Consider the following 27,748-nt stretch of genomic DNA (forward strand, 5'->3'; position numbering starts at 1 on the left):
TAAGGCAGGGACTTCAACGGTTCTGTTCACTGCTCTATCTGCAGTTCCTAGTAGGCCACGAGTGAATATGTAATTCACTCATTTATTCAACAAACACCTGATTTGATTCTCAAAACAACCCCCACGATAAAATTGAGGCTCTAAAAGGAGAAGTAACTTGTTCAGGTTGGATGGTTTTCTCAGCCCCAAAGCTCACACGCCTACCCATTAGGCAGCACGGTCACCTAAAGGCGGCCAGTAGTGGGGAGGGAAGACGAAGGACCCCTCAGGCAGATGCGCTTGGGCACAGAGGTAGGACGGTGTGATGCCTCTGAGACACAGTAAGTTGTTCCGTATGGACTCAGACTAGAGGACACAGTGGCAGGAGATAGGACAAGGACCAGGCTCAGAAAGGTGCTGTGGCCACGCTAAGGAGTTGAGCTTAATTCTGAAGGCACTTTGGAACCATGAAGTGCTTTAGGGAGGGAAATTGATAGTGAAATTCACATCAAGAAGGTCTGATGCTGGCAAGGAAGATTAAAATGGGACAGGTGATGGAGGCCTAAACTAAGACAGAGGCCACGAGGTTAAAAAAGAAAGCACAGTCTGGCTGGTGTTGCTCAGTGCTTGAGCATCAACCCATGAACTAAGAGATCCCAGGTTCGATTCCCGGCCAGGGCACACGCCCAGGGTTTGGGGCTTGATCTCCAGGAGGGGGCGTGCAAGAGGCAGCTCATCTCAATGTTTCTATCCCTCTACCTCTCTCTCTAAAATCAATTTAAAAAAAGAAAAAAGAGAAAAAAAGAAAGCACAGACCTGAGATTGTCGGAGGGTATAATTTTCAGGATTTTCTGAGTGACTGGATGTGGGCACAGATGTTGATGAGGGTGCACAGTGAAGGAGAAAGAGACATTTCAAATGAGTCCTTGCTTTATGGCCTGGGTGAGCAGGTGGACAATGGCATCACGCTAGGACATACAGGTTGAATTGTCCTTCTTGAAGGAAGTTTCTCCTACTAGGTCTTGGACCTAGAGAAGTGCCTACAGGACATCCAGCGGTGACAATGAGTGGTCACTGGGCTTCACACATAGTGGGTGTTCATCAGGTGTCTGTTGACTAAGGGACGATGTGGGCCTCTGAACTTCAGAGATGCCTTTGACTTGGAGATTTGGAGGAAATGATCTCAGAGGTGATAATTGAAGCTGTGGTGTTGACACCTCACTCAGGAAGAAAGAGAAACCCTGGGATGGAACTCTAAAGGCTGAGCCTGAGCGACTCAGAGGGAAGGTAGGGGAGGGTGGGGTAAGGGGGAGAGATCAACCAAAGGACTTATATGCAAGCATATAGGCCTAACCAATGGACATGGACAACAGGGGGGTGAGGGCATGAGTAGGGAGGATGGGGGTAATGTGGGGATACGGACACATATATAATAACTTAATCAATAAAAAAATTAAAAAGAAAAAAAATGCTGAGCAACCAAAAAAAAATCACCAGAGGGAGTGGTTTCCCTGGGTCCCTGGAAGAAGCAGAGAGAGGGAAGTCTGGGGGGGAGGGGGGTGGCAAAGTCACAGGAAGTTTGAATCAGATAAGGCAGAGAAGCGTTCACTACCTTTGATAAGGTGCTTTCAAAGGTATGTTTAAGAAGTTGGATTCTAGATCTGAAGGAAATACAGAAATCCCCACAAGTAGGGAAAGCTGCAATACTTTGCCAAGCAAAGATATTTAAGGAAGGAAGGAAGAGATATTAAATCCAGGGTCATGTATATAGTATCAACGACTAACTAGAACCAACAAGTATCTGCACTGAAAAGCTCCTAGTGATATGAGAGGGGTCAATGTGTTCATGGATGAGTGCCAGTTAGGCCCCAGATGAACGGATCCCACCTCTGCACCCCCTTTCTAGTGGAGTCAAGACTCCCCCCACCCCCCAAAAGTCAAACAAATATTTAAAACTCCTGTTTGGAGAACAGGGCTACTAAGGTGGACCCAGAGCCAGAGCCATGGGAACAACACGCACAAAAGGAAGCCAGCAGCACTCCCAGGACTAAGAGCCAATCAAGATGGAGCCGGGAAGCAGCCCAGGTTTTCATTCCCAGAATTCGCAGGTTGTAGCAAAATCCCTTTTCTCTGGCCAGCAAGCACCGATAATTGCGCATTGGCAGAAATCACCGTCTCTCTACTCCAGCAGAGGTGCCTCTAGAACAGGCACTGTGACCTGCCTTGGATCTGAAAACGCCAAAAGGATAGCAGGGAACATATGACATCATCAGCCAGCCGGACGCTAATCCTGATTCCATCCCAGAAGCACCCGCTCCTCACGGATGCCTTTCCCGGGTGAGAATGTGTCTGCTGGAGTGATAAACATGACGGTCAAAGGCATTCACACCTGCCGCACCACCTCTGGTGGGGGCTTCCTTAGACTATCACCTCCGAATGCAGACACCGATTCCACGCAGCTGGCACCATTGCTGTCCCGGGAAAGGTCACTTCTCCCACGCGTGCGTCCTAGGCTAGTTCCCAGCAGGGAATGGCAGGAATTGCTGATCAATCAGCAGCGATGGCGAACCTATGACACGAGTGTCAGAGGTGACACGCGAACTCATTTTTTTGGTTGATTTTTCTTTGTTAAATGGCATTTAAATATATAACATAAATATCAAAAATAGAAGTCATTGTTTTACTATGGTTGCAAAGATCAAAAAATGTCTGTATGTGACACGGCACCAGAGTTCAGTTAGGGTTTTTCAAAATGCTGACACGCCGAGCTCAAAAGGTTCGCCATCACGGAATCAATGACTTACAAGACGCGTGCCACACCCAAAATGATAGCAGGGAATAAATGTGTGATTGGTCAGCCGGGGGCACTGGCCCCGGAATCACATTGGTGGCAGAGAAATGTATTTGAGAGGGGTCCTTGCTCACTCCCTTTCCCCCAAGGCATGAAGACTTTAGTGGGTCTTTCTGCAGATCTGGTGAGAATTGTCTGATTGTGTATACGGCTCCTGGCTTGTAGTCATAGCATTTTATTTACGAGACATTGGTGAGCTTTCTCCCTGAGGAAGGAACGCTCTGCAAAGCCAACCCGCACAGGCGTGCTCCTCCGGGGTTGACTGTTGCGGGTTATTTCTCAGCCACTTTGTAGCTGCGCTGACGCCTGGGCCGGCAGCATCCTGCAAGCCCCCTCCCTACGTGCCAAACAGCAAGGTTCCCGTGATGTCAAAACACAGAACACGCCACCGCGTAAGCTTTCTCTGTGCGGGAATTTCTTTTCTCATTTGCTTTTTCTTGGATTTTCGCAAGGTTGGCCTTAATTGTGTGGAATAACTCAGAGAACATGATGGGAGTGCAATTCGAAAACGCTCACGGAGCACTGCATTTCTGTAGTCATTCAGTCACATCTGTGCCACGTGAGGTTTCACTCTATTAAATAAAAATGTGCTTGTGAATTATGCCATCTGGTTAAATTTAAGAGCTTTAAATATGTTTTCCATAAAAATACAATGTGACAAATGTGATAACTGAAGCATGGATTAGGTAGCGCAGGATTCGGAAAAGAAAGTCACCCTGTTGGGGAACTAGAAACAGCTTCGCCAAGGCGGTGATGTTCATTAGTACTAGGGCTCAATCATTCATTCAACAAATACTTATGGAGCACCTACTATGTGCTAGGAATAATTCTAGGCACTGAAACTACAGAAATTAACAAAATATAAAATTTCCTGTCCTCATGGTACTTACACTTGAGTGTATGAGTGAGTGTGTATGTGTGTGTGTGTGTGTGTGTGTGTGTGTGTGTGTGTGTGAGAGAGGTGGGGTGGGGGTAGTTTTAGGAGATGAGGTCAGAAAGATGACAGAGGGACCAGAATGTGTAGGGCTCTGAACAGCCACTGTGAAGACTTTGGCTTAATACCAACGAGAAACCATTCATTTGTCGCAGTGTTAGCAGTGTCTGTTGGCACAGATGTGGAATTCTAGTAATAATGACAACAATAGCCATCGCAACACCGAATGTTTACTGAGCACTTTAATGGGCCAAAACTATGCTTTAATTGAGGAGGCACCTCAGTCCTCACAGAAATGTAAGAGGAAGGGGCGATTTTAAACCCTGATTCCTCAGAGGAGGTTAAGAAGTAAAATAACTTTGCCTGATCACTAGCCAGGAAGTGGGAAGCTGGGCACGCACAGGCCTGCCAGGTGTCAAAGCCGGCTTTCTAACCCACTAGCAGCCTGCCTTCCACCAGGGTCTGAGCAGACCTGGAAGAAGGAACGCAGGGAGGAGAAAGCAAGAACACAGAGGCCAGAGTGTCGACTGCTGGCCGGGAGGCAGCTCAGTGGGAGCACAGAGGTGGAGCCAGGAGAAGGCCGTGGGCAGGGCATGAGGAGGGGATGGGCCCTGTCCGGGAGCAGTATTCTTGGAGAGATTAGAAGGGAAGGAGTTGTAAATTACGGCTAAGGAAAAGGAAGGGGGAGGGAGGAAGAGACACCAGGATTCGGCATTAGCAGAATATTTATCAACAGAGAAAAATAATTGTCTTATCCTATGTATAGGGATTAACTATTTTCTTTTTCTGAGTAAGCCTCGACTGTCACTGTCCATGTCTTTGCTATCTTCTGGAGGGGAAGAGACCACAGGCAATTGTTCTGGTATTTGTTTTCAAAGCTAAAGTCTGCTTTCATTTTCACTCTACCAGGACTGCTGTCATTCAGCCATCCGGCTACAGGCATGCCTAGCTGAATGCTCTCACTGAAACGTGTCCATGCCCAGGTTCGTGAGACTCCTGCATTTCATTCCACCTTATTTCCACGTTCATATAAAACACCTCCTATTGAGCTGACAGGTAGGACGACTAAAAGAGGATAAAAGGCTTCCTGGGCTCAGTTTGGGGGCCAGGGAAATGAAGAGACTCTCAGTACCATTAGCCAAACATCTTCCAGAAGGCTCAGGAGCTTGTAAGTAATGATTTCTTCAGGGCTCTCAACAGTCAGCTAAGCCAGTGGTCGGCAAACTGTGGCTCGGCAAACCGCGGCTCACGAGCCACATGCTGCTCTTTGGCCCCTTGAGTGTAGCTCTTCCACAAAATACTGACTTCTGCGCATGGGCCACGAAGTTTCAATCGCACTGTATGTGCGCGCCTGCACGTGGTATTTTGTGGAAGAGCCACACTCAAGGGGCCAAAGAGCCGCATGTGGCTCGCGAGCCGGGGTTTGCCGACCACAGAGCTAAGCTATTGGCCTTCCTCCCTTTCTTTTCTTCCAATAAAACTTTATCAACACAAATGTGAATGTCAGATTATTTTCACGTGTTACAAATACCACTTTTCTTTTGCTCCCCTTCCTCATCACTGGAAAGTGCAGACACCACCCCTAGACAAGGGCTGTTCAGAGCCAATGGCCAGCTGGAGCTGGCAGCGGCTGTGGCGTGCAGACCTGTCATGGACTCAGGCTGGGACCTGTTCGCTAAAATCCATTGGGCTTTATTTCTGACTTGGATATTCAGAAGTCCTAACTGAGTGAAGATGCTCTTGAATTTATAAATCCAAAGCCAACGGGGGTGGGGACAGTCGTTCTAATAGGCACCAGCGGCCTCCAGTCTCAGAGCCACTCAGGAGCCAGGCCACCGTGGCCACCAGGGACACAGGAGGAGGGTGTCCCCCCGCCGGGGCGTCCCGGGGAGCCTGCTGTCCACGACAGGGGAGCTACGGCGCCCGATGGCTCCTCACCAGTGCGTCCGGGAACATGAGGCCAGCAGCTGGGGAGCAGTGTGAGTCATGGGAGAGACATTCACCAATTTCTGACCTCATCCAAATAAAATTCTAGAAAAGAAATTAAAGACGCTTACTTCATTAAAAAAAGAACGCACATGGAAATTATGAAGTAAGTTTCCATTGGGAATGTTTTAATTAGCGCTTATATGTTGTTTGCTCAAGAGCTTATAATGTCAAGTCTTTGGGACCTCAATTCACATGCACGGAGTATCTGTAGGACGCGCGCACGAGGGATCTGACTACGGAGTGTAACGTGTGGAAACATGAACGGTCCCCTTCAAGGGGCTTCTATTTCACTTCTATGTGAAGGAGCCAGACCCCTGAGAAATCCAGAGGGATCTGAGTCTTAACAGCACAGGCTCCGGGCTCCCAGGAGCATGAGGGCCAGATGCGGTGAAGGGGTCAGCGTGACACCCCTTTTTCTGCAGAGCTGCCGAGTATTCCTGGGGGGTCAGCGGGACACTCCTGGCCCGACGCGGCAGTGACAAACGTCAGCAGAAAACAGGCCTCTTCCGCTGACCCGGCGATTTTTTCTGAGGCCGAGCTGCCATGAAAGCAACTCAACGCCCCCCCCCCCCCCCCCCCCCCGGCAATCTCCATTGTTTCCAGAAGCTCCTGGTAAAAGTGTGATGTGGTGCCTACAGTCATCACTGCACTCTCCCACTCGCCGAATAAAGGCAGCCCAGAGGCAGGAGTGGACACTAGATTGGGGCATTGGTGGGACCACACAGCGCATTTACTGAGGAGGACACCCCCCCCGGCCCCATGGTCCCCCGCTTCCCACACCTCCGGCTTGAACTGCACCCCGAGCCAGCACTCAGTTCCGAGTCCTCAGAATCGCTGCTCTCCCTCCCCTGCGTCTCTCATTTGGTCACCATACCTGTTTCCCTCACAACCTGACACAACCTGGCCCCTTCCTCTCCTCTCCACTCCCAACAGGGCCCACGCCCCCTCCCGCCTGCCTCAGGGGGCCTCTCCACAGGGCTCCCCGCTTCCCGGCTCTCTTACTGCTCGATGCTTCTGACAAACCATGACAGTGACCTCCCCCCTTCTTTCCCCAAAGTCTCCAGTGGTTCTCCATCAGGTCTGTATATAAAAACTCCAAGGTCCCCTTTCGGTGCTGAAAGCCTTAGGCAATCTAACTCCCCTCAGACCCCCACCTCCCACCACCGACAGGAGGGTGGGGTTAACTTGGCTGCCTCTTAACCTGGAATGCTATTGTCTCCTGGAGTCAGCATCAGAAAAGACTTCCCTGGAAGCGATGAGCAGAGAAAAGAGCCTGGAGGTGTCCCTATTTGGAATCATTCACACACGCTCCTGTAGTAAGAGATTCTTCCGTCCAATGATTGTTTTGGACTCTGTGTTCCGTGGGGCTGCCAGACCTCTAAGCTACCGCTTGACAATAACTTCAGCTGCTTCAGTACAAAGGCAGGAAGAGGACGGCCAGCGGTCCGGTGGATTATGATGTCACTGTAACAGCACCCGAGTTCTCCCCTCAGGGCCCCTGTCCACCCAGGGCGAAGAGAGAGAGCCACTGCCCCCTCCTCTTCACCTGCTCGGACCAATCAGACGACACCCTTACAGCCAGAACCACGGTTTCAGCCAATTAAACTGTCATCTTAGAAACCTCAGAGGCGACAATTGCTCTAAGTTAGTGGTTCTCAACCTTCCTAACGCTGCGACCCTTTAATACAGTTCCTCGTGTTGTGGTGACCCAAAATTTCATTGTTACAAATGGAACATAATTAAAGCACAGTGATTCATCACAAAAACAATATGTCATTATATATGTGCTTTCCGTTGGTCTTAGGCGACCCCTGTGAAAGGGTCGTTCGACCCCCAAAGGGGTCGCGACCCACAGGTTGAGAACCGCTGCTCTAAAGAAATAAAGAATCAGCCTCGCTGGTTTGGCTCAGTGGAGAGAGCGTGGGACTGTGGACTGAAGGGTCTGGGTTCCATTCCTGTCAAGGGCACGGACTCTGGTTGCAGACTCTCGGCCCTGGTCGGGGTTGTGCGGGAGGCAACCCATCGATGTGTCTCTCTCACATCGGTGTCTCTCTCACAAAGGTGTTTCTCTCTGTCTCTCCCTCTCCCTCTACTCTCTCTAAAAACCATGGAAAAATATCCTCGGGTGAGGATTAAAAAAAAGAAAAGAAAAGAAATCAAGAACCACACATCAAAGTTCAGTGGAGGTCAGTGGTGAGGCCGGACCACAGGCCCCTGAGCGTCTCTCCGGCTGGGCTGGTCGCTCCCCCGCGGGCACCAGCTGCTGAGAGCAACCCTCGCACTCGCAGGCACCGGGCTGGGCTCGGGGAAAGCCCTTCGTCCCCGTGGCCTCCCCCCACCATCCCAGAGACCAGCTCCTGCAGCTGGACCCAGGGCTGCGGAGCGGAGCCAACGCGTCACAGCGTCAGGAGGCGGCTGCGAGTCCCGCGTGTGGCCCGCGCCGCACAAGCCCCGTGCAAAGGCCGCCTCCGGGTCAGGAGAAGGAGAAGGAACACAGCGCTGCTGGTGCCAGTCAAGGTGTGAGGCTGAATGTCAGGAAAGAAGCTTCAGAGTAACCCCCTCACGCTGCCTCCCGATGCGATTCTAAAATGCCTCATCAGCCTGCGTTACTTTTGCCATTTTATTTTCTCCACTCCCCTGCCTCTAAGCAAAAGCATCACTGACTCCCACCCTTTACATTCATCACCGTAGCCATGCCCAGCACGGAGGGAAAAGCCCAATCATAGACCAACACAAAGTGTCAGCCCGGCCCGGCCGGCGTGGATCAGTGGTTGAGCGTTGACCTATGAACCAGGAGGTCAGGGTTCGATTCCATGGTCAGGGCACAGGCCCGGGTTGCGGGCTCGATCCCCAGTGTGGGGCGTGCAGGAGGCAGCGATCAATGATTCTCTCTCATCATTGATGTTTTTCTCTCTCTCCCTCTCCCTCCCTCTCTGAAATAATGATAATAAAAAAAAAAAACAACCAAAAACCCCACGTCTGTCCGGCCTCTCGGGGGTCCTGCACACGGTTCCCTGGCCAAAGGCAGCGCCCGGAGCGAGGGGAGAGGCTGCTGCCCACAGTGGTGTCTGTGCCGGACAGGAAGATCCTAAATTTACTGAAAAGCTCTTTTTTTTTCTGACTCCCCTTGAATATCAATCAGGCAAATGTGAGAGCCAAGTTTTCTGCATGAATTTACGCACAATTATAATTCTTTCCAAAATGGGAAGTGGAGGTTAAGCGAACTTTTGGATCCTGTTCTACAGATCATGCTACATTTTGTGACACTTGGCATTCTTGTTTCCGTTTTCTGAAGAAAAGCACGCTTTACAGTTATCACTAGATCTGACGTAGGTTCATCTGTATAAAATACTTTGTTCTATGACAGTCTGAAGACAGTAGCATTTAAAGTCTAAAAGCAAATACTACTCCATGAGGCAATGAATATCCCAGGAGTCAGGGATGGTGTCAGCGTGTGAACGGAGGGAAGAGGGACCCGGAATATTAATACTTTGCAAAGGGGTTTGAAGAGATCTCTGTGCTTCCTGGCTTCAAGTTGGAAGCTGAGAAACTTGTGGTAAGTAGGATCTAGATGGGAAAGTTGCTAATATCCCATTAGCAGAGCAGGATTAGAAGTTCACTGAAGACGCAACAAATATCCACAGCCCTGAACTCTGAGTGCGTCTAATGCAATAAACCCGGCGCTCACCCCCTGCCATCAACCGCATCCCTGAAAGCTTTCTGATAGAGCCAGCACACACTGTGAGCCTGCCTGGTGCACGAAATTCATGCACGGGCCTGCACCCTCTCCAATCTGGGACCCCTCAGGGGATGTCTGACTGCCGGCAGTTGGACATCCCTCTCACAATCCGGGACCTCTGGCTCCTAACCACTCACCTGCCTGCCTGCCTAATTGCCCCAACCCCTCTGTCTGCCTACCTGCCTGCCTGCCTGATCACCCCTAATTGCCTCTGCCTGCCAGCCTGATCGCCCCTAAGGGCCTCTGCCTCCGCCCCCCCCCCCCCCCCCCCCCCACCGGCCTAAGCCACAGTCTGGCCTCCTGCTGCGGGAGGCAACCTGGCAGATCAGGGGAAGGCATCACCCCCATTACCCTGTGGCTGCTGCCACTGCCGGCCTGAGCCTGGGCCCTTCGCAGCCCCACCTTGGCCCTAGCAGCTGCTGCGGCTTTGTCCGGAAGATGTCTGCCCTAATTAGCATATCACCCTTTTATTAGTACAGAGAAGGGTTTTTGTATATAAAGGTTTTGACCAAAAAAACTTAAACTTATTCTTTACTGTAATATATTTGACCTTTATGATTAAATAAAAATAGTCGGATTATCACATTCTTATGATGAAAGATATTTGATCATATTACAAATGTTGCCTAATAAAATGGCTATATCTTCACTTCTCCACCAGCCTGGAGAAATACTACTGGTAAGAAACATCAAGGCATCAGTAACTTAAAAATAGGTATATCATCCTGGGTATCATCTTGTTAGTAGCCTCAGTTCAGATGACCTAACCAACGAGTCTGAAATTATTATACAGCTTTATTCTCCCTCCTCCCTTTTTAAGTCCATCCTGTTCAAATATTTACCCAACCAAAAAATCCTACCAATTCTTTTCCAGCTGCCTCTCTCAGTATTTTTGTTTGTTTGTTTGTTTCTAGCAAATTCATATCATCAGAAATGTGGACAAATGCAGTAGCTTCCAAGAGCTTGTCTTTCCCGCTCTCCTTTCCTTCCCATCTCTTCTATCTCTGTGAATAATATGTTGTCATTTATAGAAAATGCACATTAAGAATTGAGTGCTACAATGAAAAAAAAAATCAAGGTAGTTGATAAGATGCAGCTTTCAAAAAAGAGTGTGCTGGGTTAGGCCACGATTACCGGGCCATGTTTTCTTAAGCCGGGGGGAAGAGCGGCTGGCCCATCTAGAATTGTTATTCCTGGCTGGAGGCCACACTGCCATTACACAATGTGCCAAGCTCTCAATTCATATTTTCTGACAAGCCAAGCACAGTTCTTCCCTACGCCAGGCCCCGGAGAAGGGTCCTAATGGCTCGGTCCAGCTCCTAAGCCAAGGTTCTGCTGCACGAGTGGCATTACCTCACGCGGGTCTGAAACATGCCACTCCCTGGGAGCAAAAATAAAGTGAGAAGCAAGACTCTCAGAGAGACGCTCTCCCGAGCGATACGACAGTGCCCGCCATGGCCTTGAAAGGCCGGAACACATCCGCACTGGGAATGCCACGGGGCCGGGCGGGCCTGTGGCCACTCTCCAAAGCGGGAGTCCCAAAGCCCGCCGGGCTCAGAGCTCAGTCCCCCGGGGCATCTGAGGTTTTACGTGACCTTTACCGTCCATGTTTCTTAGTGTAGTTTGTTGTGAACCTGATCATCTGTGATTCCTTTGCACGGCTCTCTGGAAGCCTGAACATGACCAACTTGAGGACAGGGACAAACACGCCAGTGCGTGCATTTGGGACAGGATGCCACGTGAGGCGAGGGATGCTGGAAGTCTGTGCCGCACGCGGTACCAGTCGCCGGGCAACCCGACGCCACGCCAGCTTTGTAGCCGTTCACAGAGCCCGCGGGGAACCTATGCTGGGCGTCTCAGGTGTGGGGGAGGGAGACGGTGAAAGTAGAATTCATCACAAGCATCGCTCTTGGGAATATTATGTTTTGGAAGTTAAACATTATATATGTGAAAAAAATAGATCGAAGGTAATATCCAATCAGGAGTTTCATAGTACAACAGCTGCCTTCACAGGGGATGTGGGAACACAGGTGTGAGGCTGCCAGCCGGGGGTATTGTTTAACCCGTCATGACCGATTAGTTTAAAGTCTACCAGATGAGCTTTGAAGGCGACTCGATGCGTCCAATAATGGCAGGTTGGAGTAATAATGATATGTCACCTCTGTAGGCTATTCTACAGACTTTAACACTACACTCATGAACCGCGAGGCCACATGGAAGACTGCTCGACAAGGTTAAAGAGCAGCACACAGAGGTATGCACAAGGTATCGTTACGATATGCAAAACGGTGTGAAGGACTAGAAGGGAAAAACTAGAACAAATGATTTGTTAGGGTAGGATTATAGGCAGGATTATAGCGATTTGCTTTTTATGATTTCCACTCTTATTTTCAATAATGGAAATTTTGGAAATACTACAGAAGTAGAAGAAAATATTCACGAGAGACATTTGAGAAGGAATGCAGACAGCAGCTGGACGCTGGGAGATAAGTTACTTCAATAATTGTAAATAATCTAATCTATTTCTCATAAAACGTAAGTATAGATCAGTACCAAGTGGCTGGAGGCTTTTACCTCAATGGTAACTAAGACGTTGAAATACGTCTTTGTTTCTTGAGTGATTTTAATCCAAATGAGCAATTGTCCGTCTTCTATGACACTAACAGTTGTATTTCCACAAAGGGGTCACCTAGGGTCAACATGGCCGGGGTGGTCTGAGGGGAGCGAGGGCAGGAGGGAAAGGGGAGGAGAGGAGGAATACAGGTTCAACTTCTGAGGTCATCAGGATTAGTTACACACACACACACACACACACATCATTTGCTCCCATAACCTCCACTCTACTTCCACCCCTCCCCACCTCCGAAGGCTTTCTGCTTCACAGGCAGTTCCAAACGTGTATCCGAGTGTGAGTCCTGCTTGTGGAAATAACTTTGGCTTCACACCTGCTTGGGGTCTAATCTCGCCTCTACCACTTACTAGCTATGAGCCTTGAACACACGAGTAATCGCTCTGAAACTCAATTTCCTCACCTATGAAAAGCATAGGGCATGTGAAGATTGAGACAATGCTGGAGTTGTAGCTGAGTGCTTGGACCCAGCAGGCATTAAATAAAGCGTGTTCTCTCTCCCATTTCCCCCTTTGCACACAGGACCCTGTGCTCACATCGGAGAGACAGTTCATGGAGAACTGGACACGAACCCACCTCACTGTAGGCTGTTCTCAGATCTTGCCCCCCCCCCCCCCATAATTACCCTCCCAGGGACCAGGATCCCTGGGTCATAACCGACGACGCAGCATGAGGCCAGGCCAGACTCGTCTGCACATCGCAGACCAGAGCGAGCTCCCTGGGGAGGCTCTGTTTGTAAGATGTACTGAAAACTTCAGTTCTCGCTAATCTGGCTTCTGGAGCTGGTTGTCCAATACAGCAGCCAGTGGCCACGTGCAGCTATTTACATTACATTAATTAAAATTAAATACAACTGGAAATGCATCTAAAATGTTCTTCAACCACATAAACACATTCCAGATATCAATGTGCACATGTGGCGAGTGGCTACCAAATCTGATGGCACAGACACAGGGCATTTTCATCAACCCGAGGCATTTAGGAACTGCTCGGGGCCCCCCGTGGGAACGAGAATGTCAGAGGGTTAGCGCCCAACATCTTTGTGTATTAATTCTTTTCTTTGTAAAGACTCTCAGACCTGAAAACTCAACTCAGTGAAGGGGGCAGAAGAAAACCGTTTCTTGATTAGGGAGCCTCACTAGATAGAAGCATTCCAGGCACTAGCCTGAGGGACCTCAGTAGCATTCTTTCCACATTCCTCAGCCCCCTCGGAAAGAACACGTTGATAAGACATGTCACCCTTTTCTGCTAGCCATAATGCCAGCACTTAACCAGATTCTAGAACTCTCTGTGAAAGGCAGAAATCTCCGGTAGGGGCGCCGTGTACTAAAGGTTTGCTAAGCAGTCGGCAGTTATATTTCTGAATGCAAAAAGCAGTTGATTCAAGTCGGTGCCACAAGTACCCAAGCAGTACACGTTTGTGGATGAGGGATGGGACACCCAATTACTCACACTCTTCTACTTCCCATTATCAGTCAATTGTGAATGAAAGCCTGTCTCTCATAATCTATTCTGTCCACAGGGGGCGCTCGTGACTTAGTTACTAGTACAGTGATGGCGAACCTTTTGAGCTTGGGGTGCCAGCATTTTGAAAATCCTAACTTAACTCTGGTGCCGTGTCACATATAGAATTTTTTTGATATTTGCAACCATAGTAAAACAAAGATGTATATTTTTGACATTTTTTTTGTTTTTTTAATATTTTATTGATTTTTTACAGAGAGGAAGGGAGAGAGATAGAGAGTTAGAAACATCAATCAGCTGCCTCCTGCACATCTCCCACTGGGGATATGCCCGCAACCCAGGTACATGCCCTTGACCGGAATCGAACCTGGGACCTTTCAGTCCGCAGGCCGACGCTCTATCCACTGAGCCAAACCGGTTTCGGCTATTTTTGACATTTATTTTATTTTTTTATAGATGTATCTTTTTTTAAAATTCGTTATTAGTTACGGTATTACAAATGTGTCCTCATCCCCTCCATTTAAATATTTATTTTATATATTTGAATGCCATTTAACAAAGAAAAATCAACCAAAAAAAAAATGAGTTCGCGTGTCACCTCTGACACGCGTGTCATAGGTTTGCCATCACTGTACAACCCTGTACTAATAACAAACTCATTATAAACCAGTCAACAGCTCTGACCCCTACAACGTTCAGAAAAGAAAGCATCGGCCTACTTTAAAATAAATGCATTGTCCTCATGATCAAGTTTCATATTTCCACAAAGAGAGGCTCTGTCAAGTTTTCTTCAGCTCGGGTATGCGGGCCCAGCACCACCGCAGGCTCACGCCTCCCACCCTGTGCGTGTCCATGCTACCAGGCACCCGTCAGCTTCTCCCCACAGAGGACTGGATTTCCACTTCCCTCGGCCCCAACTCAGCCCTCAAGCCAGCGCTGGGCCCGGAAGAGTCCAGCTGTTTGGACACCACCCAGGGGAAACGTTGATGAGAGCCAAAGGGGGAAAGTTCACTCATCCTATTTAAATAAATTAATTATTTTCATTTAATATAATTTTGTACCTGTATGTTTCACTTGGTTCAATGTCAAGGCAACTCCTTACAAGTCTAGGCTTCTGTTGGAGAAGAATTTTAGGTTTCTCTTCTAAATTACTTTATTTTAAAACGATCATCAGCCATAATGTTTATCACAAAGGAACCGCAAGGCAAACAGGGGACGTCATCCATGGATTTGAGCTTTTAATGCTCACCAAATACAGTTTGGAGAATTATCTAAGAACGGAGTTCTAGTTTTATCATCCCAGAAAGAAAGCAACACATACACCCCACACTCCTTTATTCCGCCTACTAAAAAATGTTGCTGCTGCTTCGGGCAAAAAAGAAGTAAAACCAGAGATGTTTGGAGCCCCTTTGAGGAAATCTAGGACGCTAGGCTGTGTGAGGCTGTTCTCGGGACAATAATGGCTCATCGCGTGGAAACCTCTCTGGATGACTTTCCAACTATTGCCACCTGGTGGCAATTTGGTTAATTGTTCCTTTGTTCTGGGGAGCCCTGAAGTGAGCCTTGAGACTCAGCACCAGCAGGAAGTAACTGAAGGTCAGATGATTGCGTCTCAAACACAAATCCCAAACTGGACACCGAGGCACCCCAGGGCTTCACCTCCTTTCCAAGACACCCCATCTCTCTCTTGTCAAGTCAACAGAGCAGGTGCCTTGGTTTTTAACAAGATCAAACAATCGCTTACCATTAGAAATGTCACGAGGTCATTGACTGTATCTTGAAATTCTCTTCCTCCACGTATCCTTCATTAGATCTCTAAAAGTAAACTTTAACTGGCTTGCCCACTTTTAGAGGAATTGCTTATAGCAGTTAATTAGCCCTTAGTACCCGTGGGATGTGGAATATAGTTTGAGAAATAACGTTTTAACAAAGCGTGTTTGCTCAAATATTTGCATTAGTTGTATCATGCCATTTTGAGGATACATTTATGACAAAGGAATTCATAATACTCCAATTTAATCTGCAAATGATTTAATCTGTAAGTCACACAACATGATGGACATCGAGAACTTACCTTGCGCATCCGGGCTCTCTCCCCGGCTGTCGAGGTGAACTGTTCCTCTGAGAGGGGGGATGCTGGGATAGAAAAATGGAAAGAGAAGTTAAGAGTGAGCATGTAACATGGCGAAAACACAGGAGCAAAGAGTTATCAATTAGTTCATCGGGTGTGGCCAACAACGCAAAAGGAAATGAAAGAAAACGCGCCACAAAATACCCAAATTCAGTTGCTTTTACCAGGGGAGAGATTAGGTCAGCCAAACAGTGGGGTTCTCAATCCATATCATTCTTGGGTGGATTTATCAGAGTGCGTGAGTATTAGTATAATATCAGTCCTATGAGGAGCACCCCCCCCCCCATGTGATGAGAATCACGTGTTAGCAGGAAACCCCAGGAGCCGTGCTTCTCGTGGGGTATCAAATGTCAACAGCAATTAAAATACTGACTTTCCCAAACTTAGGCAATATGCAGCTTTTATATCAACACAGGCTTTGTCTCTTAGTCAAAAGATCTGTGTTCATTTTAATAGGGTAAGCATTAAAAACAATGGCAGGGCCCGGCCAGTGTGGGTCAGTGGTTGAACGTCGACCTATGAGCCAGGAGGTCACAGTTTGATTTCCAGTCAGGGCACATGCCTGGGGTTGCGGGCTCGATCCCCAGTGTAGGGTGTGCAAGAGGCAGTCGATCAATGATTCTCTCTCGTCATTGATGTTTCTCTCTCTCTCTCCCTCTTCCTTCCTCTCTCTGAAAGAAAAAAATACATTAAAAACAAACAAACAAAAAAACAATGCCAGGATCAAACTTCAAAACATGTGCACCCACAAGTAAGAGTTTGCTTTCTTTATGTGAATTAACTATTTCTCTTTACTGTGGCTAAAGGATCAGACAGTAAATGGATGAAGGGCAGATCCAATTCTAGAGGCTGGGACATGTGTCCAAGCTCCAGGCTGTGAGGGTCCCGAGTCAGGGGTGGGGTGGATGAAAACTGTGGGGAGACCCATGCGGATGCTGCTACCAAGGACCTGAGGCGCATGCATGATCCTTGATGGTCTCCCCCCTCCCCGAGAAACAGGTTAGAAATGACCCCACTCCACCTTCCACCTAAGCCTTTCCCTGCATATGACTCTTCTATGTCTGGCCATTTCAGAAATGCCTGTGGTGCTTAGTTTAAAATCAATTGTATAACAATAAGATATGTGTGGCAGGCCCAACATAAGGTGATCAATCCCAGGCATAGTTCTGGAGCTGTCACTCAGAGGAGGATCTTAAGAAAGGGAGGCCTGAACAGCATGGCTCAGTGGTTGAGCGTCAACCTGGTCAGGGCACATGCCCGGGTAGCCAGCTCGATCCCCAGTGGGGGGTGTGCAGGAGGCAGCTGATCAATGATTCTCTGTCATCATTGATGTTTCCCCTTCTCTCTCCCCCCTCTCTCCCTTCCTCTCTGAAATCGGCCTAAAAAATATTTTTTTTTAAAAGGGAGGAAGGAGGCATTCTCTTCCCCCTATTGAGAAAGTATAAAATTATACTTTCTCGATAGGGGAAAGAGACGATGGTAAGTGAAAAAAATGCAAATAAATGGTAAGTGCTGGAGAGTAAAAGTACAGGTGACAGCTGAGTTCTCAATGTTACACTAGTCAATAAGGGAGCTCAAAAGAATCTAGTGAACAAAATAAACTGAAGAACAAAACAGATCCAGAGCCATTGAAACATGCACCAGACTGATGTATTTCAGAAGGTGGAGGGAGGGGGTGTGGGAAGAGACTAAACAAAGAACTTATATGCATATATACATAGCCTATGGACAAACATTAGTGCAGAGAAAGCCTGGGGTGGGGGCGGGAGTGGGGTGGAGGGGGTTAACGGGGGGGGGGCATATTTGTAATACTTTGAACAATAAAGTTTTTTATTTTTATTTTTTATATTTCTTTATTGATTTCAGAGAGGATGGGAGAGGGAGAGAGAGATAGAAACTGCCGGGAGCCGGTCCATCCTTGCTGTCAAGGGACCTGGCATATATGGCATGCTGTTCTTAATATGTTTGCTCACCTTCTTGGCACTATGTGTTTTAACCAAGGTCTCCTCTCCGAGAAAGGTTGTTTCCCCAGGTAGGGATTTTCCCCTGAAGTTAGGGAGGGAATAAAACCCCTTAACTAAGTGCCAGGCGGGTAATTAATCACTTTAACTACAAACAATCATGCTTAAGCTGCATAATCTTTACTCCCTGGAATGGAGATAAGAAACGCCCTAACCTTTGTAATAGAGATTGATAGGATTGAATCAACCGGTATAAATACAGATGTAACAAGACAGAAACAGACAGAGCTTAGAACAGAATTCAGAAGACAGAACCTACGTGGAACCTGGAGATGGAGGAGCTTCGCTGGAGAGAACATGGCAAGGGATCCTGGACTGAACCTGACTACAGAAATTGACAAGAGAACCTGACTAGAACCTGGTGACTGAACCTGGCTGGAGATCCCAAGCAGAACCTCTCTGGAGATTGAGACCAGAACCTGGCTGTAGATCCTGGCTGGGCTGCTGATCAACTGAACGCTGTCTCCGTGTCATTCCTTCTTCGCAACTCCGTCTACGCCTTTGGGAACCCCTGGACCTGCTGGGGTTGGACCCCGGCAAGAAACACCAATGATGAGAGAGAATCATTGATCGGCTGCCTCCTGCACACCCCCTATTGGGGTCGAGCCCGCAACCCAGGCATGTGCCCTTGGCCGGAATCGAACCTGGGACCCTTCAGTCTGCAGGCTGACACTCCATCCACTGAGCCAAGCCGGCCAGGGCAACAATAAAGTTTTTTTAAAAATCAGAAAATTTAACATGAATGGTTTCAAGAACTGCACTCTGGTAACCTGACACTTTCTCCTTCAAATAGAACAGGTAGAATTTCTTTATGTGTTTTATAGCAGAATTTAATTTTATAAACATTTCATTCCCCACCCCACCCCCACACAATTTATAGAAAGTTGGTAAAACTAAGAAAATCAGTTTAAAGAAAATCTCTTCCTATCCATGCCCATTTCTTTCCTGAGCCTTCCAATCTTCTAGAAATATTTACTGAATCAGAATAAAATGTTCACCTGCCCTCTTCGCCTGGCACCATAGCTGCTGGGGACCGGTGAGAGCACTGGCCACCACGCTGGGAAGCAAGAGCAGACGGTTCTTAGTTTATCTATAAACCAGATAATTAGCCCTTAGACAACTCAGGCCTGGCTGCACACAACTGGCCCTTTTCTGTTCACTGACAACAACCCATTGCTAACGTCCAACAGCTGCAAGGGATCCGTTTGGAGAAGAATGAGATCATTTATTGAACACCCCTGCACAAGCCATTTCACATACTTTGTCTAATTTAATCCTCAAAGCCATCTTATGACAAATGAAAAAAAACAGCAAGGCTCAGAACAATGAGCAGTTTGCCCAAATATCATGCAGCTGGATTCTAATGTGTCTGATGGATTCTAGATCAGCTCTCTCGTCCACGGCATATACCTTAAAAGCCAGGCCCTTGCGATTGATTTGAAATGCCTGGAGAGCGATGGTTCCGGGATATAGTCGGTGCTCAATAAGACAACACCTTGCAAGGGTGAAGGTCTAGGGTCCCCTCTAGTGGGGGTGGCAGGGGAGACAACAGGTGTTTTTTTCTGTGGTGTTTAGTAGATGCAGAGCAGTTATTGTCTATGAATTTCACACTTTATATAAAGATGAACTCAACGTGGATCACTACATAAATGTAAAATGTAAGAACCATGAAACATTCAGAAAAAACACACAACCATCTTTGGAATCTAGGGCTTGGCAAAGAGTTCTTAGCCTTGACCCCCAAAACACAATCCATAAAAGGGAAGATTGATAACTTGGACTTCATCAAAACTTAGAACGTTTGCCCACGCGAAGTAGATGTAAATATATGCTTTACATTAGGAGAACATATTAGCAAACTTCAATAGTAAACTTTCAAACTTCAATAGTAAAAAAACACACAACCCAAACAATTGGAAAATGGGCAAAATACATGAACAGACATTTAACTGAGGAAAATATACAGATAGCAAATAAGCACATGCATGGACATTCAACATCATGGGCCATTAGGTAAGAGAAAATTAAAAACCATAATGAGCTATCACTCTACACTTAGCAGAATGGCTAAAATAAAGAGTGACGACATGACAGGCTGATGAGGATGAGGAGAAACTAGATCGTTCACATATTGTTTGTGAGAAGGTACAATGGTTCAGCTACCCTGGAAACATTTGACTTAAAAAAAACCCAAAACTAAACATACAACCCACCAATTGTGCTCCTAGGGATTTTTCCAAAGAAGTTAAAAACGTCTGTTTATAGCACATTTCTTCACAGTGGCCAAAAACTGGACACAACCCAGATACCCTTTGACCGGTTAAAGGTTAAACAAACTGTGGTATATCCATAGCATGGAGTATGACTCAGCAATAAAAGCCACCAACTATTGACCTTTACAAAAACCTGAGTGAATGCCCAGAGAATGATGCTGAATGAAAAGAGCCAATCCCATAGGTTCTGAACTGTGTGATTCCATTTATCTAACATTCTTGAAATGAGAAAACTATAGAAATGGAACACAGATGAGCAGTTGCCAGGAGTTCAGGAGGGAGTGAGGGCTGGAGGGAGGAGGGTGCAGTCATAAAAGGGCGACACAAGGCATCCTTGTGGTGATGAAAACGTTGTGCCTTGAACGTGTGTTGATGTCATATCCTGGTTGTGACACTGTGTGGATTTTCAAGATGTTACCCCTGAGGGGGAAACGGAGTAAAGCTTACATGAACTATCTCTGTATTGTTTCTTCTAACTGGGTAAAGGTACAATTGCTTCAAAATAAAGTTTAATTCAAAAAATCAGGAGATTGGACAGCAACTAGACTTGAACAAGGTAACTCCCTTCTTTCATTTTCTCACTTTTCCAGAGAAGAACAAAAGCCCCAAAGCAGTGAGCAGGATGGGGTCAGGAATTTGCTCCACTTTGCACAGATCCAAGGAAGAAAATCTCACCTGTGATTTCAGCATTCACAGTCCACTGCCAGCCTTCTGGGGGCCACGTCTGCCTATCTTGGAATTTTCTCTGCTGTTAACCCTTCTCCTACATTTACCTTCCCAGCCCTTCATTAAAATTCAAAATATTGATACAAATACACACTCTCAAACCCAGAAGTGACTTCTAAAGCGCAGTATAATAACCGCATTCTGGAAATGACCTCTCATACCTCCCAGGTGATGCTACCCAAGAATTTCCAAAGTTCCCACATCTTGTTCTTTGCACAGGAATAGAAGTTCATCCCTGGTGGTTTCCGTGGGTGACAAGGCAGGGGTTCTGTACTGGAACCTGGGCCACACACTACGTGAGGGCATCACCTTCATCACCCCGTGTAGGGGCTCGCCGAGGCCCCCCCCCATGCTGGGAGAGGCCATGGTGACTTTCACTCTTCTCACTCTGAGCACCAGCCAGCGCCCCAGAAACACACAGCTGCCAGCCAAACGCTGCCACTGGGCTTGCCGGCTTTGTTTACATGGAAAAGACCAAATGCCTTTGTTAGGGAGAGAGCCATGCCGCGGTCGTCAAACTCTTTGGCAAAGCACATTCCCTGTTTCTACCAAAGTCCACTTCCCTCATCCTCTGGAAATTGCCAATCCCCTTCCATTAAACAAACTCTGAATTCTACCTCCCCACCCCCCAAAAAAGTCTGCTTTCTTGCACGACCATAAAAAAAACAAACGGGTACAGCCATACCATCGGCATATAAGAGAGATGTCAGAATGGGAAAAAAAGGGCTGTAAAATCATTTCCCGTCATGCCAGGCCATTGAAGAGTTAAGAGCTCTCTCGCGCTCTCCCTGTAGTGCTCTGTCCCACCAAGGAGACCTCTGATCAATGCAAGGTTAAAGCATCTCCTCACAGAGACGGGAATTCAGCCGCCCCAGCTGCTCCCAGCTTTTCCAAGACTGTCCAACCCTCTTGGGACCCGAGTCCAGTTTTCCTCTCAGGGGTTGACTAAGCTCTCTTTGGATTTTCAGAATGAACTGCATCCTAAATTCCAAACTCCCCCGGGGCTACTTTTAGAGATATGGAACCACTCCAGTTGCATGTCGCATTCTTGAGTGTGGGAGGCCCAGAGCTTTCTAGAAATACAGCAGCTTATAAGCTTTCCCAGAAGGTCACAGGCTATTAATCCTCAGCTGATCCTACCGCTTAGCAGCTTCCAGAGAGCCCGCCCCTGCCTGCACCTCCTCCATTAGGGGTCTGGGTTGGGCGCTGGGCCTCCCCTAGGGCATGGGGGTGGGGCAAGAGCCTGCCCAGCTCCACTCCCCGAGAGGGTGGGGAGGTGACCAGGGGCATGACTGTTGGGAAGCACTGAGCTGTGCACCCACCAGGGGAACCAGAACCAAATGAGAGTATCTGGCAAGTAAAGGGGTGCAGTCACACTGAATCCTGGGCGCTGAGTACGGCACAGAACATTCCTCTAAGAGAGGCAAACTACCCAGGGACCCACGCTGTGTACTTAAGGGCTTGTGGAAAATGTTAGCTGGCGGGTAATGGGATTTGGGTGGTAGATGTTGAGAAGAGCTATGATATTACGAGCTTATGGCTCTGTGATTTGGGCTTCTATAAAAATAAAAAGACAATCCCCAGAAACTATCTAATGGGGTAGCTAGACGACAACAGGAATCCAGGACTTTCCATACAAACTGGGCCTCACCCTCCCTTCTCAGAGCCCTCCTTCATCCATCTGCTGCTTCCCATCGCGGGCATCGCCTGCCCTTTCTATTCTAGACTAGAACGTTCATAGCGCTAAACTTACAGAAGTAACATCCTAAAGAAAAAAATGGCACGAGACCACCTGCACACAAGAGCAATGCACGCGCATTATAATTCTGAGAAGGTTTCCCTTGCACTTCTATCCATTTCTAATCGGCTGTCCTTGAAAATAAAGGGGTTGGGCTAGAAGAACGGCCTGTTTCCTTCACGGTGTGGTTGCCAGCGAAATGGGGCAGGATGTTCATGGATCAGGGAAGCGGCACGGAGAGAGCGGCGTCAGATTCACCTGCGGAGTTCAGGGTTCAAATTCAGCGTGTGGGTCCTCGTGGAAAGCATGCTTCACATTGTCCGGTCTTTTTTTGTTGTTGTTTCTTTAATATATTTTTATTGAATTCAGACAGGAAGGGAGAGGGAGAGAGAGATGGAAACATCAATGATGAGAGGGAATCGTTGACTGGCTGCCTCCTGCACGGCCCCTACTGGGAATGGAGCCCACAACCCGGGCATGTGCCTTAGATCAGATTTGAACCTGGGACCCTTCAGTCCATCGGCTGATGCTCTATCTCAGTGATGGCGAACCTATGACACGCGTGTCAGAGGTGACACATGAACTGATTTTTTTGGTTGGTTTTTCTTTGTTAAATGGCATTTAAATATATAAAATAAATATCAAAAATAGAAGTCTTTGTTTTACTATGGTTGCAAATATCAAAAAATGTCTATAGGTGACACGGCACCAGAGTTAAGTTAGGGTTTTTCAAAATGCTGACACGCCGAGCTCAAAAGGTTCGCCGTCACTGCCCTATCCCCTGAGCAAAGCCGGCTAGGGCTGTCTTGACTCAACAGTAACATATTTAAAATGTTGAAAAGGTAACATGTGAGCTCTAAGTAAGACTGACAGTGACCAGAGGGTTACTACGACCTTCCTCAAAAGATGAATAACCATTCTCCAATCCCTGTGTTCTAAATCTATTTTTCTTCTTGCCCTGCCCACTCTGGTGCATTGGGCGGTGGGGACCATATGGGTGTTCGCTAACTGCTTAGCTACATGAAACCAGTCGATGCAGGCCTTCTTGTCTTTGCCTGGATTTGGGGCCGCACAATACAACTCCCACTAGCCTGGGCTGGTAGATCTGTTTTTCCTATGACTTCCTTTGTCTCCAATGGGATATGATGCCTCTTTACTACGTCTCAGACCAGGCCCACTGCTGGAGAGCGGGAGGCCTCCAACACTGACAGCCTCACTGGGAAAAGGCAGCTCCGGGGGCTTTCCGAGTAAACGCTTTTGTGTTGTTTGGTTAATCCTCACCTGAGGATATTTTTTTCCATTTGTTTTTAGAGAGAATGGAAAGGAGGGGGAGAAACAGAAAAACACATTGATGGGTTGCCTCCTGTGCGCACCTTGACCAGGGCCAGGGATCAAGCCTGCAACCGAAGTATATACATGCCCTTGGCCAGACTCGAACCCAGGACCCTTCAGTCCGAGGGCCAACGCTCTACCCGCTGAGCCATACAGGCGAGGGCTGAGTAAATGCTTTTTAAAAATATGTCTGCTGTGCTAGAAATCACACTACTTTCATATTTTGAGGAGAGCCAATGGCATTCTCCACGTGCTGAGTGGAATTTTATCACTCTGCCTGTTCCAGCTTAGCTACATAATTCTAATGGACTATCAAAGCCATCTTTTCCTCATGTTTTGAAAAATGTGTGGATTCTCCAAAGAGAGAAAATGTAGCTCCTGCAGCGTTTTCTATTATATTTTATCCTAAGAAAGATGGATTCACAGCCACCTTTCCGAGCCCTGGGCTAACCTGGGGAAAGGGGAGGTACAGATAAGAGACCCTCCTTCTTTATGAGGCTGAGGCCACAGGTGAACTGAGGTGTTGAATTGCACCTTAAGCGGAGCTCGGATGAGACCCGGGTCCCTGGACAATCAGGTCAAAGGGGCATGTTGATATAATAAGAACAAGAAGGTGGGGCTGTGCCTAACTCACTGAGGTTTTAAGAGAAGATCATTGTTTGAATGAGGGGGGTAGAGACAGCCATTCTCCTCTTAACTCATGCTTTTCTTTTGAATTTTTTGATGTTGTTGCTTCCTCCTGACTATCATTTCTCTCACTCTTTGCATCTGGAATAGTTTTTTTTTTTTAAAAAAATATATTTTATTGGTTTTTTACAGAGAGGAAAGGAGAGAGATAGAGAGCCAGAAACATCGATCAGCTGCCTCCTGCACATCTCCCACTAGGGATGTGCCCGCAACCAAGGTACATGCCCCTGACCGGAATCGAACCTAGGACCTTTCAGTCTGCAGGCCGACACTCTATCCACTGAGCCAAACCGGTTTCAGCTCTGGAATAGTTTTAATTTGCTCCTTCAATTTTTTCATCTCTAGAACTTCTACTCAGGACCATTCGTAACAAACATTTGCGTAGTTCTTCAGAGAGAGATCAAAAGGTGTAGAAGTCTCTCGACTAATGTCATACAAATGAGCAGAATAGTGACTAAGCCCAAGATGAGTATTTAACATTTTAAAACAACCGCCGCCCCCACCCCCATTGTGAAAAACAAACCAAAAAATGCGCCTGGCTGTCAGATCCCAGGAGCAGCCCTGAAAACACGGGGAAGCCTCACAGGAGAATACGCTGTGAAGCATCTCTGCCCATTGGGATGGGCCCCAAGCCCCACGGGGAGCTGTGACTCAGGGATGTAGGCTTGGTGCTCAGTGTAAGGATCAGCCATTGTCCCACCCATCCCGAAGGTGTCAACTGACATACAAAACCGCACCCAAAGCCCCGTGCCTGGGCACATTACCATGAATAGCATTACCCCAGCCGGCCGCATTTGCATTGGGGACAGAAAGACAACCTGCTACAGCTGCAGAGATGAACCTGCCTGACTCGGCCCAATTGCCCAGAGCTGGTGTCCGCGGGGAGGAGCGTCCCGGGAAGACCGGGAGAGGGGGAGCCAGACATTCTTGCTGTAATTATACTCCTGGGGTCTGAGTGGCTGATTGTGAGAGCGGCTGGGAGCGGTACCAGGAGCCTCTGGGCCCGTTCGCATAAGACAAACAACAGCCTTGCAGGACACAAGTGTCTTGTTTCTGAAGACAGTTTGACTCCAAAGCCCTCACCAGCCTCCTGCTGCTTCCAAACTGCAGCCTGGCCGACCCCCTCCTTCCCCCGCCCCCAGCTATCCCCCCCTTCCCCCGCCCCCAGCTATCCCCCCCTTCCCCCACCCCCGGCTAGCCCAGCCGCTCCTCCCTCCCCGAGTTCACAAAACAGTAAATCCCACATGAAAGACCCCGTGGTCCTGGATACGCCGGGAGCTCCAGCTGTGGTGGAGTGTTGATGCGAGTTTAGAAACGTCAGCCTGGAAGTGAACACCAGTGCCCTCTGTCAATAGTGTTAAAACAAATATGGGGGGAGGGGGTCTCCGGGTACCAGTGCTTTGCTTCGATCGCATGCTGGATGGGGGTGGGGGCGTCCACCTGAGATTTTATAGATAAGAAATCTATAGATAAGAGAAAGACAAATATCACACGATCTCACTCGTACGTGGAATCTAATGAACAAAATAAACTGATGAACAAAACAGACCGGAGACATAGAAGCAAGGAACAGACTGCGGAATCTCAGAGGGAAGGTGGGGGAGAGGGGTGGGGGAGGGGGGTGGGTGGGAAGAGATCAACCAAAGAACTTGGATGCATATATGCATAACCCATGGGCACAGACAATAGGGGGGTGAGGGCCTGGGGCGGGGGTGGGGCTAGAAGGGGGTCGATGGGGGAAAAGGGGGGACATGTGTAATACTTTCAACAATAAAGATGAAAAAAAGGAGCAAGGTGAGTTTTTAAAATGGAGAAGCGACCTGTGGCGTGACGCAAGATAAAAACAGGGTAACACCTGGAGCATCGGGAGTTGCTCAGCAGCACCCCACCCCGTGGTTCTCCAGCACCCACTCCTGTCCCTGTCCTCTGCCAGGGAACCATGATCCCTGCGAACGCGGCCTTCACCCCAAGTGTGGCCTGCAATTCCTCCCGGGATACGGGTGTTGGACAGATCTTCCCATGTTAAGCAAAAGGGACAGAGTGCCAAATAATTCCGAATTACTTGCAGAGAGAGAAGCATTCTGCCCCCAGCTCCCCCAGCCCCATGTTTGCAGCCGTAAAATCTGCAACAGAAGGGAACTGCAGAGCCACGACCTGGAGCCCTACCTGAGGGGCCCTCTTCCGGGCCTGGAAGGAAAGGGTCATGTGTGTCTCTTGGACTGTAAGCAGCGGTGTCGTGTAGGAGAGCGACGGACAGTTCTAGAAAGCGAGCTCTTCACAGGGCGGCACGGTGCTCGGGCGGAGGACGTGGAAATGACCGCGTCCCTCCCCAGCTCCAACCCATTTACTGCTGGGGAGGCCCACGTGCGCCTGCGGGGACTGAAGGCCAAGGAACCACCCTCAGCCTCCTAAGACCTAACCTATCCTGAAGGCTGCTTCTCAGCTGTGAGCACCTAACGTGGCACCTGGGGATCTCATTAAACCGCAGCTTTTCATTGAGAAAGTCTGGGGGAGCCCGGGCGTTCGCATCGGTGATGCTGGCGCTCCCGGCCTGGGGAGCCCGCGTGGAGCTGCGAGGACCCGGAGGAATTCACCTGTGAGAGGAGACCAGGGCTGAGCTTCAGTCTCCCAGGGAGACACCCAGGCAGGAGACTGCAAAGACAACGAAGCTAGAAGCACACGCTGGGTACGGGACACAGCGCGCAGCGTGCTGGGGAAAGTATCCGTGTGGGGAATGACGGAGTGTGAGTACGGACTGTGAGAGCTTCACCCCGAAAGGAAAACAGTCTTTGCAATCGCTGGGTGACAGGTAAGAGGAGGAGGCGTCCCCTATGGCCCGCCCTCAGCTTGCTCAGGCTCACTAATAAGGGAACGGCCAGCGGTGACTGGATAAGGTACAGCACCACTTAGTAACTTATTACCCCGATACGCAATGAAGCATGCGGGAGGAATCCTGTAGCATTCTGGCAGACGAGAACCCACCCCCTCACCAACCCCCCCACCCTTGTGTCCTGTGACCTCACAGAGCAGTGGGTGGCACCCTGTCCTGGAGCAAGTGTGTTCCCAGCCCGAGAACTTCCCATTTCTCAGGACCAGGAGGGCAAGCTGAGGTTGCCTCGGACCTACAGCCGGGAGCCACATGTCATGTGCTCTGTGTTTCCGTCCCCCAAATCAGTGGTTCTCAACCTTCCTAATGCCGGGTGTCACCCTTTAATACAGCTCCTCATGTTGTGGTGACCCCCAACCATAAAATTA

At 48.4% G+C, this 27,748-nt stretch overlaps 1 protein-coding gene across 2 annotated transcripts in view; it reads right to left on the bottom strand.

The window, feature by feature from the left end:
• Positions 1–27,748, bottom strand: part of MAPRE2 (microtubule associated protein RP/EB family member 2) — a 121,170-nt gene that overhangs the window by 83,055 nt on the left and 10,367 nt on the right. For both annotated transcript variants that reach the window (XM_059707353.1, XM_059707350.1), the window contains exon 2: positions 15,660–15,721. Coding sequence is in view for 1 of the 2 variants with exons in the window: in XM_059707350.1 (XP_059563333.1) it covers positions 15,660–15,721 (62 nt within the window). In the remaining variant the exon portion in view is untranslated. The remainder of the gene's footprint in view (positions 1–15,659; positions 15,722–27,748) is intronic.

Source organism: Myotis daubentonii, chromosome 8 (assembly GCF_963259705.1).
Source record: "Myotis daubentonii chromosome 8, mMyoDau2.1, whole genome shotgun sequence".
In the NCBI taxonomy this organism is placed as follows: Eukaryota; Metazoa; Chordata; class Mammalia; order Chiroptera; family Vespertilionidae; genus Myotis; species Myotis daubentonii.